Raw genomic sequence first — 12,610 nt, forward strand, 5'->3', positions numbered from 1 at the left:
CCACAGTTTGTGCACTGCTTGGAACCACAGTAACCAAAAAGAAGCCTAAGGACTTTGAGGTATATGCATTGCCTCAACTCTCGAGATGATGTTCCCTGAGATTAAACTCATGTGAAGAAGCATAAGCCTCACTGAGCCCCATGCTTCATTGCACCACATCAGCAGTCTTTGTAAATGACACAGAAGTCTCTATTGGTTGTCTAACAGTCACATTAAATACAGAAAATTAGGGTTATACAAGCTTATTTATGGGTGTAGCAGTTGAATAAAAGCATCCAAGAGGTTTTAACCGTTTTATTAAAGCCTAGTTGAGAATTTTCCATTTCCCCCTATCCCGATTATATTTCTCTAATTATACTTCATGCACTATCAAGTCTTAGAAAATATATTGAATTGTCGATTATTGATGGTTGTAAAATTCCTTTAATTGTAATGAATCATAACGATAGATATCGAAGAAGAGAGAAATTGTAAAAGCTAAAACTGGGTACATTTTTTTATTTTTATTTTGTGGTTGCAATTTCATTCAAAGAAAAGGGCAGACCGAGACAGCCAAGCCCACAAGTACAAGAGCCGAAAACAACAAAAATGAAAGAGAAAGTAGTAGAAACAATACAATCACGGGGAGAGGAAATCAAACAAATCTCCAACTCAGTACATTGCATTCAATTATATAGTATAGAATAAATTGATATGCATATGGCATTGGCTTAAATGAGCGAAATACCCCTGACATAAGTTTCGATCCTCCCCCTCAAAATAGCACGGTAATCTAGAAAAGTTAAGCTTCTGTACTGAATAATGTACAGTGATGATGATCGGCTATAAGTACATGGGGAAATCCAGAATACATTGGTATTTATATGGAATTGGATAAAATAACCAAAATGCCCCTAAGATAAATTTCAACCTTTCAACCAGTTCTAATCCTCCCCCCCGGCCCCGCCCCAAATTCTCCCTCCTCCTCCTCAAGCATTAATGGTCCCTTGGGATTATCTGTGAGTCCCTTGGTGAAAACATTGTGGTCTGTTCATGATTTCTAACAAAGGAAAATACTTCACCACCTTCCACTTTCACACGAATGAAGTGGCAGTCAATCTCAATATATTGGCTCTTGGCATGAAAGACAGGATCGTGTGGCGGTTTAAAAGCATTTGGCTGTCATAAACCAACAAATGAGTGTATGACCTGAGTTGTCTCAGCCACTTGAGATATGTGATAATAATGGCCATCACTATATACTCGGCTTCTGCACTTTATCAGGCTACTGCTTTTTGTGTCTTGCTGCTCCAAGAGATCAAGCAATCATTCATCAATACACAGCACCACGTAACACACCCTCATGTGTCAGGATCGCCAGCCCAATCTGCATTTGAAGAATCACATATCCTGAGCCACTTATCCTAATTGATTTAGTCAAACAGTACATGATGTATTGTCCCTCTAAGATATCTGAAAATATGCTTTACCGCCTGTAAATTGTTTTGTCAAGGGTCATGCAAATGTTGACATCGTTAATCTACAGCATACTTAAAATCTACCCTGTTAAGTGTAAGATACTGAAAAGCCCCTACCATACTTCTTTCTATAAGTATGTGAATCCTTAACCTTCTTTCCTTCTCTATCATTGAATTTTCTGTCATAAACAATACGATTATCTACAGACTTGCAAATTATTATACAAAATCTGTGAAGTAAATCAAGTGCACACTTCCGTTGAGATAAGTGTCTGAGTGCCTGATATTGTTAGTCAAACCACACTATGGGAGCTTGCTTAAGCCTATGAATGGCCTTCCTGAGTACACATACATTTGGTCATGTCTACAACTTCAAAACTTCTCGTTGTTCCATGTAGACCTCTTTCAGAGACCCATGACGAAACGCATTCTTCAGATCTGTTGAGTGTATTAGAGGGTAGTTTAGTCGTTTCTAAGTATGTTGAAGGTATTATTGCATTGAACTTTGGATGCCCTAGTTGGGCCTTATATATACATCATTTAGAGGCAGAGCTCCTCAGTGGAGACTCTCCATCTCTCAATTCCTCTTCTTCTTCCTCTCCTCTAACCCTAGTTTATTTCTAACATGGTCAGATCTGATCCAAGAAAATCAAGAAAGGGAAAAGAAGGAAGAATAGAGGAGTTCATCCTCTCGTCTCTCGCTGCGCATCCCCACCCCACGCCCAACGCTGTCTCGCACTCTTTTTTGGGTTGTCGTAACCCTAAAATCTCTCTCCCTTATTTTTCTCCCCTAAAATCTCTCTCTCACTCTTGCACCCATCTCTCCCTTATCTTTCTTTTTTTAACGTGCCAACCTCTCCTCCCTCCTTGCCTCCTTGCGCTAACCCAGTTAGAGCATTTCTTCTTCTTCTTTTTTGTTTTGTTTGTTTCTATTTTTGCCATATCTCACCCCCCCCCCCCCCCCCCCCTCCCCTCTTGCCGCATTCTCCTCCCCATCAGCACGCTAACCTCTCTCCTACCCCACTTTGCCGTGAACCCACCTCTATTCCCCCTCCGTAAACCATCTTCCCCCCTATTTTAATTAAATCACAACTCCAAATCCCCAATCTCTAACCCCAAAATCCAAATCTCTCCTTTCTTTCTCTTTTGAATTCCTATTTGGGAAGAAATTTTCTCCCAAAATCTCTTTTGGCATCCCAAAAACCCTAAATCTCCATCCTCAACCCCAAATTCTTACTCCAAACCCTAATCCAAATCACCGTTCCATAACCACCGCCACTAGAAGTAGCCAATCTCTCCACCCAAAACCCTAACTCTCCATCCAAAATCTCAAATCCAAACCCTAAACCCTTTCTTTTGGCTCCCTAAACCCTAAATCTTTCTTGTAAATACTATTTGTAAATACATCCACCCAAAAGAAAGCAAGCAAAACCCAAAAAGATCCTTTCTTGTAGCTTCTTTTTGTTCTATTCTTCATCAATACCTCTCTTTCTTGCTCCTTTCTTGATCTGTTGTTGTTCATTTTGTGTTTCTTTCTCCATAAATCCCTTTCTTTTTTGTTCCCAAATCCATACATCTCTTTCTTTTCTAAATCTTTGTCCCTTTTGAGGGTTCTTTCTCGTTTCTTTCACCCCTCTCTTTATGGTTTAAATCCTTTCTTTCCCTCCTTCTTTATGTTTTGAAACCCTCATCTCCCATCCACTCCATCCTACTCTTTGTTTTCCTTCTCTAGATCGTTGTGTTTTATGGCGTTTGTATTGTTCTTCAAGGCGCAAACCAAGTGTCTGGTGAAATGTCCGAGAGAGGTGTTGTGCCTTGCTTGTCATCTTTTGGTAGCAAGTTGAGAGCCCGTCAGCTTCAACTTGAGGGGGAGTATTAGCATGTAGTTCTTCTCTTGTGTTGCCTTTTCTTTTCTTTTGAGGGAATGTTGTCTACTTCGTTGTCCTTTCATAAGGGGGTGTTATGTACTCATGCAGTTCCATGGATGGAGTGGTCTTGTCTTGTTATCATCTCTTATTGTTGTTCTCTTATTGATGTGTTCTCTTGATGTCTTGTTGTCTTAGTGTCTTATCTTGTAGATGTCTTGTGTTGTCTTGTAGTCTCCAGGCTCATGTAGTTTCGCCCAAAGGGGAGTGTTGTTGTGCTCCCTAGTCAGTCTTTGCATTCTCGGCTTTATGCCTTATCCCCTCTTTTCTAGGAGATGGCTTCCATATCCATCATTGGTCGGCTCTCTTACAGGCGACGGTCTTTTTCCGTTGACTTCTCTTTTCCGGGCGATGGTTTCCCCATCGTTAGTCAGCTCTTTTCAGGCGACGACGTTCATGTTGCCGACCTTGTCTCCAGACGATGGTTCCCCTATCGTTGGTTGGTTATCTTCTCCCTCATTTTCCGGGCAATGGCTTCCATATCCATCGTTGGTCGCTCTCTTAGAGGCGGTGGTTCCCGTCGACCTCTCTTTTCCGGGCGATGGTTTCCCCATCGTTGATCGGCTCTTTTCATACGACAATGTTCATGCCGTCGACCTAGTCTCCAGACGATGGTTTCCCATAGTTGATTGGTTATCCTTTTTCTCTCTCTATCCTTCCCTCCAGACAATGGTTTCCCCATCGACCTTGTCTCTGATGGTTTCCCATCGGTTGTTATCCTCTTCACTTGGCATTGTACTGCTTCGCCGATGTTCGTTATGCACTCCTTTGGTGTGGCCCTTTTGCTTACTGGGCTGTTCCTGCCATGGCACCTCCATCGCTAGTGATGTGCGGATCTATTCACCGTGACCTCATTCAGGGGGAGGCCTTATTTGATCGCTCCCGTTGTCATGCTACTTCAGGGGAGTAGCTCTTTTTTATGGCCATTGATCTCAATGATGTTTACTGTAGCAGCTGCTATCCTTTTTAGTATTATGCTTTCATTATGTATTCACCAAACCAGCTTGAGGAGTGTCATACCAAGCTGGATGTGTGTATAGGCTTGTTGTACTTTTTTGATATAAGGTCCTTTTTATTGTACTTTTTAGTTGTTGTTGTAGTCTCCCTTGTAGTAAGCTGGAGTTCCACAGTGTATACACTCCAGCTTGAGGGGGAGTGTTGAGTGTATTAGAGGGTAGTTTAGTCATTTCTATGTATGTTGAGGGTATTATTGTCATTGTACTTTGAATGCCCTAGTTGGGCCTTATATAAATCATTTAGAGGGAGAGCTCCTCAGTGGAGACTCTCCATCTCTCCATTCCTCTTCTTCTTCCTCTCCTCTAACCCTAGTTCATTTCTAACAGGATCCATTTGGTTAAGAGTCCATCCAAAGGTGTTAGAAAAGGCTAGGATGAATGTATCGTGGTCCTCTTGACTACTGGACAAAATGTCCCATCGTAGTAAAGATCATACGTTTGATGGCCTTTGACTACTAGTTGCACTTTGTATCTATCTCCAATCTCTCATTTCTTTAAAGGGCTCCCATTTCCTTTTGCATAGTTTCTTTCCAATGGTCTTCACATATAGCCTTTTGGGAATGTCAGTTTCATCAGCCCCTCCAACAATCTGTGCTGCCAGAACTTGCTTGCCTTATTTTGACCAACATAGTGCTTGGCACATGAATGTATAGGAATGTCAAATACACATGTAGGAGATAATGATTGCAATGTGGATGCCAACATGACAACCATGCAAAGAGACAACTTACTTCCCCCTTAATCTTGTGTCTAATGGTAGAACGATCATAAAAGCAGTACTCATCAAATAACACATTAAGTGAGATTATAATCATTCATGCAGTGAGGGAATAGTACTTAGACTACTTGTATCCCTTGTGGTGATCACTGTAGTAAAAAAATACAAACAACAGCCTTTGGAGAAACATCCGTCTAGTGGATGGCGAAACATGATCGTTATACAGGCAATTCTAGAAATGAAGATGGAAGTAGTCTGGATTCATAACCGTGCGGAGATATGTCAGCGATGACTGCCCAAGAGTAGGCAAGTTAATTACATGAACTTTTGTAGAGAAGGCTTCGGTCCATAAATATTTTGGTGCGCCCATGGAAAAACATGGACAACCCAACCTCTATGATGTGGCAACGGTTCCTCTCTGCTACTCCATATTGAGATAAGTGGGCAAGAAAATTGTTGATGTATAATGTGTGCTAAAGAGAAGTTATAATATGATGAATCAATGAAGATAGGAAGTATAAAGGAGAGATTTTGTCAAAAGTCATTTTATAAGTCATATACACAGGGTTTGGTAAAAATATCCTGAATACACATAATATGAAAATCCGATCACATCTAACACTTCCCATCAAGTTAGCATTCTCCTTGGGTAATGTTATGCTTGTTCATAGGATAATGATGATCATTGATTATAAATCACTTGACAAAGACATCTGCAATTTGTTCTTGTCTTGTAACATAGCATGGAGAGACTTCTATGCATCATGTGACTGACTTGCATGTACCAGGAATTCTAGCCCCATCAACATCAGATTAAAAAGACCCTACGGCCTACGCCAATGACTCAACAAGTTCTTGAGAAAACTCACTTAAATTATTGATTTTTTGATAAAGATAGCAAGTTTTTTTGAAATTGATAAACATAGCAAGTTTTGACCAATAAAGGAAACGGTAGTGAGAAGAAGAAAAAGTCTCTAGAATGATTGAAAGCTCTCCTCTTCATTCAATACCAGGGTAAGGAAGACAGAAATGTTTTTTTTTTTCTGAAAATAAGGAAGACAGAAATGTTATAATAATATTTGCTAACGCAAGATCCCTATTTATTCCTTTTTGAAATTCTATATCTGGGATGTTTACCTTCATTATCTGCCTGTTGTATCTTCTCAAATATCAACAGCTATTCGGTATGAGTTCCATAGGCTTGGCTATCTATATGTGGGCAAAAAACATTAAGAAAAGTTATTCAAGTGAGTTCCCTACAAACAAGGGATAAGTTTTTCACAGCCATGAAAGACTTTGAAGATTGAACGAGAAAGAACAGACGACTAATGAATATTTTTTATAGGTTGCAAATGGTTGCATGTATGCTGTCAAAAAGTATCAACACAATAGTACAAAGAGACGAACAGAAGAGAAATTACTTTCAGTAATATCAGCTTATCTGGGAGAGAGAGAGAGAGTTGAAATGCTTAAATATGTTAGTTCAAAGTCGAATTAACAGACACCCCAGAAGATAGAAAACTTCAAAATAACCGATCAATGACCACTCATCGACATTATACTACCATTTTTTAGCACAGGCAAAATAATATAGCAGAGAGAGAGAGACAGACAGAGACAGAGAAATGAACACGCTTAAATATGTTAGTTCAAAGTCAATTTTATAGACACCCAGAAGATAGAAAACTTTAAAACAACTGAGCAATGACCTTCTGGGGGCTGAAGACCAACAAAAACATATGGCACTGAAAGTGGAATACGAAGAAATTATTCGCCAAGAGATCAGTTGGTGGCAAAAATCTCAAGCTATCTTGCTAAAAGAAGGTGACAATAATACAAAGTTTTTCCATAAGACAGCCAATGCTCAAAGAAGGATAAATACGATTAACTGTCTCATGGAAGAGGAGGAACTGGTTGAAGAGAAAACGTGAATCGGGGAACTCATTGTCCCTTATTATCAAAAAACTATATTCACAAACGCACACCTGGCGACCGAATTTTGAAGGCCTTCACTACAAAAGGATAACGACAGATCGTATGACATGACTTGAAAGAGGCTTTTCCATGGAAGAACTCGAAGAGGCGCTACTAATGCTGAAGAGAGACAAAGCGCCTAGCCCGGATGGATTTCCAATGGCTTTTTCTTATCGCTTCTGGGAGGTGATCAAACATGATGTGCTTGAAGTGATGAATGAATTCCACGATAGGGGTATCATCAACAAAGGTGCTAATTCTACTTTCATTACTTTAATTCCTAAAAAAGGAGGAGCTGTTGAGTTAAAGGACTTTCGGCCGATCAGTCTTATACATAGTATGTACAAGCTGCTGGCTAAAGTACTCGCACGCAGGGTTAGTACTGTTATGGGAGACATCATATCTAAATACCAAGGTGCGTTTGTTAATGAGCACCAGATCCTTGATGGGATTTTGTTTGCAAACGAGGTCCTAGACTCTATCAGGAGAGATGGTGAGGATGGTATTATTATCCGGGCTGATTTGGAGAAACATATAATCATGTGGACTGGAAGGTGCTCAACTATATCCTATATCCTATCTAGAATGGGCTTCGGTAAAAAATGGAGAGGCAGGATGACAGCATCTTTCTCAATACTCTTCAACGGCTCACCTGCTGGTCTCTTTGGATGCTCCCGAGGGCTCCGTCAGGGTGACCCTCTCTCTCCTTACCTATTCATTATTGTTGTGGAAGCACTGAGTGCTTTCATTTCTAAAGCCGAGGGACGGGGTTACATAAAGGGCCTCAAGACATAGCACAATTCCAATCATATGTCGCATTTGCAATTTGCAGACGATACATTACTTTTACTCAAGGCAGGGGTTGATCAAATGAAGAATATCAAGCATATATTTTGGTGGATCGAAATCATATCAAGTTTGAAGGTCAACTTCGCAAAAAGCGCAGTAGCGGGGATCAACATCAAACAAGATGCTGTTGTGGAACACGCCAATATTTTCAATTGCCCTACTGCCGATTTACCTATTAAGTATCCTGGCCTCCCTCTTGGATATGGGATTCCGAAAGCATCCTTATGGTGGTCGAGAGGATTGAGTGAAAGTTGGCGACTTGGAAGAAACAATGCCTGTCTTTTGGTGGTCGAATTGCACTGATCAAAGCAGCATTCGCCAATATGCCGGTTTATTTTATGTCCCTCTTTCAAATACCAGTAAAAGTTGCTTCGAGGATTGAGAAGCTTCAGAGCGACTTCTTGTGGGATGGTCGAGAAACTGGCAAGACGACTAAACATCTGTTAAAATGGGCGACTGCATGCAAGGCCCGTAGAAAAGGCGGTCTGGGTATTGGGAAGATTCGGCTTCGTAATAAGGCATCATTAGGGAAGTAGTTAAGGAGCTTTGGTGTAGAGAAAGAGGCAATATGGAATCAAATCAACCGTGACAAGTACAGCAGTGGCTGGGGCGACTGGGAGTGCAATAACCCTGCATCAGGTAGGGGATCTGGAATATGGAAGTCGGTATGTACTGCTCGCAAAATGTATCAACCCCGTCTACGATTCAGGGTTGGCAAAGGGCACCATGTCAGATTTTGGGGGGATTTATGGCTCGGACATCAGACTCTTAAAGACGAATACCCGGACTTATTTCGGATTTCCATAAACCCCGATGCCACAATTGCTGAGTACTTGGTGCGTGGAGAAGGGATAGACAGTCCTTTTTGGGATATCCGGCTCCGGCAAGACTTAAAAGATACCGAGATATCTCAGTTTGAAAACCTCATTTGCACGCTCACATCTACTTATCTACCGCCCAATGTCTGTGACAAATGGATCTGGACACCTAATTCCGAGGATGGATTCTCGGTTTGATCTTTTGATGTGACCCGAGCCATTGGATCAATCTTTTTTTATTATTGTGCTTGTTATTTTATTTTTTATTGAGGATTATTGGACTTATTTATGTTTGCGCCATCTTTCTTCAAAAAATTGAATGAAGGTCACGGGAACATCTCTAGCCGTGCTCGAGTGTGGAGACACATCGCACCATCCCGCGACACGGCTTTTGCTTGGACCATTGTACACCGATGCATCAATACTTATGTAGAAAATCCGAGAAATACTTCTCAACACAGATCGAACACGATGTGCAACAAAATACCAAAAGAACGATGCAGAGAAACACAATCACACAAGAAACACAAGATTTTACGTGGTTCGGCACTGCTTACGTCCACAGGGGAAGATTTTCACTATTTCGGTCTAGGGTTACAAAGTCTCTTCTTCTTGGCCAAGAAACACAATGAAATCCTATTTGGCAACCCAAGAGGGGGATGAATTGGGTTTCTTTTTAAATTTTTTATTTTTAATTTATAAAACTAGAATTTTGTATTTTGTCTTGAAAATATAAAGTAAAAAGGAAGAGTGTTACCGATCACCAAGAGAGAGAAGAGAAAAATGCAATCCACACAACACACGCGATTTATAGTGGTTCGGTCTCCCGCGTCGAGAACCTACGTCCACTTTGCCATGTTTGTCTCCTTTGCTTTCTCCACTAAAAATCTCTGAATTCACACCAAGCCCGATTCGGAAAGGCTTACAGCACTAATAGAGAACTCGTCTCTCTCACCACACCATCACACTACAAATGTTTTGAATAACGGGGTAAAGAACTCTCTAGCCTCTTTTTAGGCTTGATACAACTCTCAAGGCTTTCTCACTGAAGAGGTATTACAGTAAATGAACCTATGATCTCTCAATTGACAAGAATCACAAGCTAGGGCACATCAAGGTAAGAGATCATCAATGCAAGAATAGATTCAAGGATTTTTCAAAAGCTTGAGATATGATAATCAAGGCATGGAACCCTTTTTATAGAAATCAAAGAGGATTTGCCTGTTTTACTTTCCAAACAAAGAAGATTTATCAAATCCCGTGATTTAGAAAATCAATTTTAAATTTCAAATTTCAAATCGCGACGTTCACGGACGGCCGGAAGTTGGACGGCCGGAAGTTGGACGTCCGGAATAACGGATGTCCACATATAGCGGTCATCCGAGATTCTCACTGGAATTTTTTTTATAAAACTTCTCTGGTAAAACAGTACACTCCGCGGACGTCCGTTTTTTAGGGTCGTCCTTCTGAGACAAAAACATGGTTTTTAAGATTGTTTTGAAAAACCACTTTGTGCCCTAACAAGAATACAAGTCATGAGAGATCTTGTACATACTATTTGGAAATAAACTTGGCCCTAGCCTAGTTGTCTAAGTTCTAGTCTTCGAATCTCCAGATCTTCAAGAATTCGTTTGCTTGGCTCCTCATGGCTTCATTCTCACTTGACTTCCTTTTGCTCTTCATGCTTGATTGATGCTTAAGATTAATGGCTAGCCATCATAACTATGAATCTCTTAACCTGCTAGATACACACATCTTTGCGAACAAGTCATTAGTCCATTTTATTTCAATCAATATAGGTTTGTGATCTATCAAAACTGGGTACATGTGAAGCTCTTAGGCTAACACACAAGCTCGACCCACGTGTGTGTCGCGCACATTAGTCCGTCAGGGTCCTGTATAATGGCAGAATACAAGACAACCGGCTAAAAAGAAGAGGCTTAAGGCTTGCAATTTGGTGTGTATTATGCCGCAACGCGGAGGAAACACTGGATCACCTATTTCTACATTGTCCTTACACATACCTCGTTTGGATGGGCCTTATTAAGTTTTTCAGAATGTCCTAATTACTTCAAAAGCACATATCTAAAACTATTCTCTTCTGGAATGGGACGTTCTATGGATGAATCGGACAACATATGTGGAAGACAATACCGTATGCAATCATATGGCATATATGGCTAGAACGCAATAATCAGATATTTCAAAATAAAGACCGGACCTGGCAACACATCCTTCTGGATATCAAGCTTGCCATTATTGTCTGGGCACATGCCAAGGGCGGGGTCCCTTATTCGGTTGGCACAATACTGCAGCAATGGAATTCCGTTGTTACAGAAAGGCGTGCTTCAACTTCTATCACCCCGTGATGAGAACCGCCGCCAAACGGATGGTTCAAATTGAATTTCGAAGGCAGTTCTTTTGGGAATCTCGGAAGAGCAGGAATTGGTGGTGTCATCCGGGATGAGGAGGGGCGGATTGTGATGTCTTACTCTGGCTCTGCAAGAATTTGCAACGCCAATGAAGTGGAATCGAAGGCTCTATTGTTTGGGCTACGATGGTATGTGAGAAACAATTTGGGACCACTCATTATTGAAGGCGACCCGGCAAACACAATTGTGTGGGCATCAAATCGTTGTTGCGGGCCATGGAGGCTTCAGAACACACACGATGAGATACGGGATCTTATACACATAGTACATCCACAACTTTCTCACAAACGTAGATCAGCTAATTCTATGGCGGAAGGTTTGGCAAAAGAGGGAGTTGAGATCTTAGAGACTCGAATTATTGTACCACCCCCTCCGATTACTCACTCTTGAATCCTAATCATGTTGTAATCACTGGGAAACTGGGTAAATATGTAATGTGTTCTATGACCATGATCTTGCGAGCACCTGTTGTCCCCTGTGTAAGAACTCTTTGTTGGGAATGAAATTTTGTTACGCTTTAAAAAAATAAAAAATCTACCATTTTTTAGCACAGGCAAAATAATATAGCAAAGAAATGAAATATGAATCCTCAAAATTCAGAACTAACCAATTCATGGAGAAATATGAATCCCCAAAATTCAAAAATGGCCACATTTCGAATGGTGTAGTTCCAACTGAATTTTGTAACCAGAACCTGCAAGTTCAAAATGGTAAAGTTAACAGAATTGTTATAGACTACAACAGTGCATCATAAAGAAGAGAAGGCATGCCTTTTGGGAGAAGATCTAGCAAATGCTGTGTGCAAAACAGGGACCAGCACGGCTTCAGCTGGATAAACAAATGTCCTCTCGATAACTGGAACATGATCTGCTAAATCCCGGTTGGTATCAGAAGGCAACCCCTTATCTCTTCCCATGACAGGACAGCCAAGAGTAACTTCAACATAGCAATTTTGCCCCCTCAGTTGGCAATTAGAAGATTGGGCAGCATGGAATGGAATACCAAGAACACTGGACCCATTCAAAGCTTTATTAACTTTGCTGGAAAATTAGAACTTCCATGGCATTAGAAGAAAAAAAGTAATGGTTTAAAAAATATGAACACAAAAAACTAATACTCAATCCATTTGAGTACCGGAGAATATGAGGAACAAAGTGTGTCAAAATCAGATAAATACCTAAAATAAACGTGCTTCACAAGATCACTTGGACAACAACCAGCAAGTCTACCAAGCATTCCATGAGGAGCAACAATAACTGCCAAAACCTCCAACGTAAAAACTAATTACTACACAGCTATAGTAGAAAAAAGATTTCATGTGCATGATTTTTTTTATTAGTGCCACGTTAATGTAATATAAAGCCAGAGAACAATGACATGTTATGATTCTGGTGCACCACATAGATGATCAATTTTTTGGT

The 12,610-nt window shown here is 40.6% G+C and overlaps 1 protein-coding gene across 7 annotated transcripts in view; it reads right to left on the reverse strand.

Annotated features, from left to right (window-relative positions):
• The window catches only part of GCT (RNA polymerase II transcription mediator), a 59,088-nt gene that overhangs the window by 23,685 nt on the left and 22,793 nt on the right, over positions 1 to 12,610 (reverse strand). For 6 of the 7 annotated variants that reach the window (XM_077358247.1, XM_077358239.1, XM_077358231.1 and 3 more), the window contains 3 exons: positions 12,367 to 12,445; positions 11,960 to 12,229; positions 11,797 to 11,883 (listed from right to left, as the gene is read on the reverse strand). In XM_077358247.1, the coding sequence (XP_077214362.1) occupies positions 11,797 to 11,883; positions 11,960 to 12,229; positions 12,367 to 12,445 (436 nt within the window). Of the gene's footprint in view, positions 1 to 6,253; positions 6,313 to 11,796; positions 11,884 to 11,959; positions 12,230 to 12,366; positions 12,446 to 12,610 lie in introns of those variants that run through there. The other variant, XM_077358264.1, reaches the window with a different exon arrangement.

Source organism: Tasmannia lanceolata, unplaced genomic scaffold, assembly GCF_043159265.1.
Source record: "Tasmannia lanceolata isolate RefF3 unplaced genomic scaffold, GAP_Taslan_0.1 ptg000003l, whole genome shotgun sequence".
Classification (NCBI taxonomy): Eukaryota; Viridiplantae; Streptophyta; class Magnoliopsida; order Canellales; family Winteraceae; genus Tasmannia; species Tasmannia lanceolata.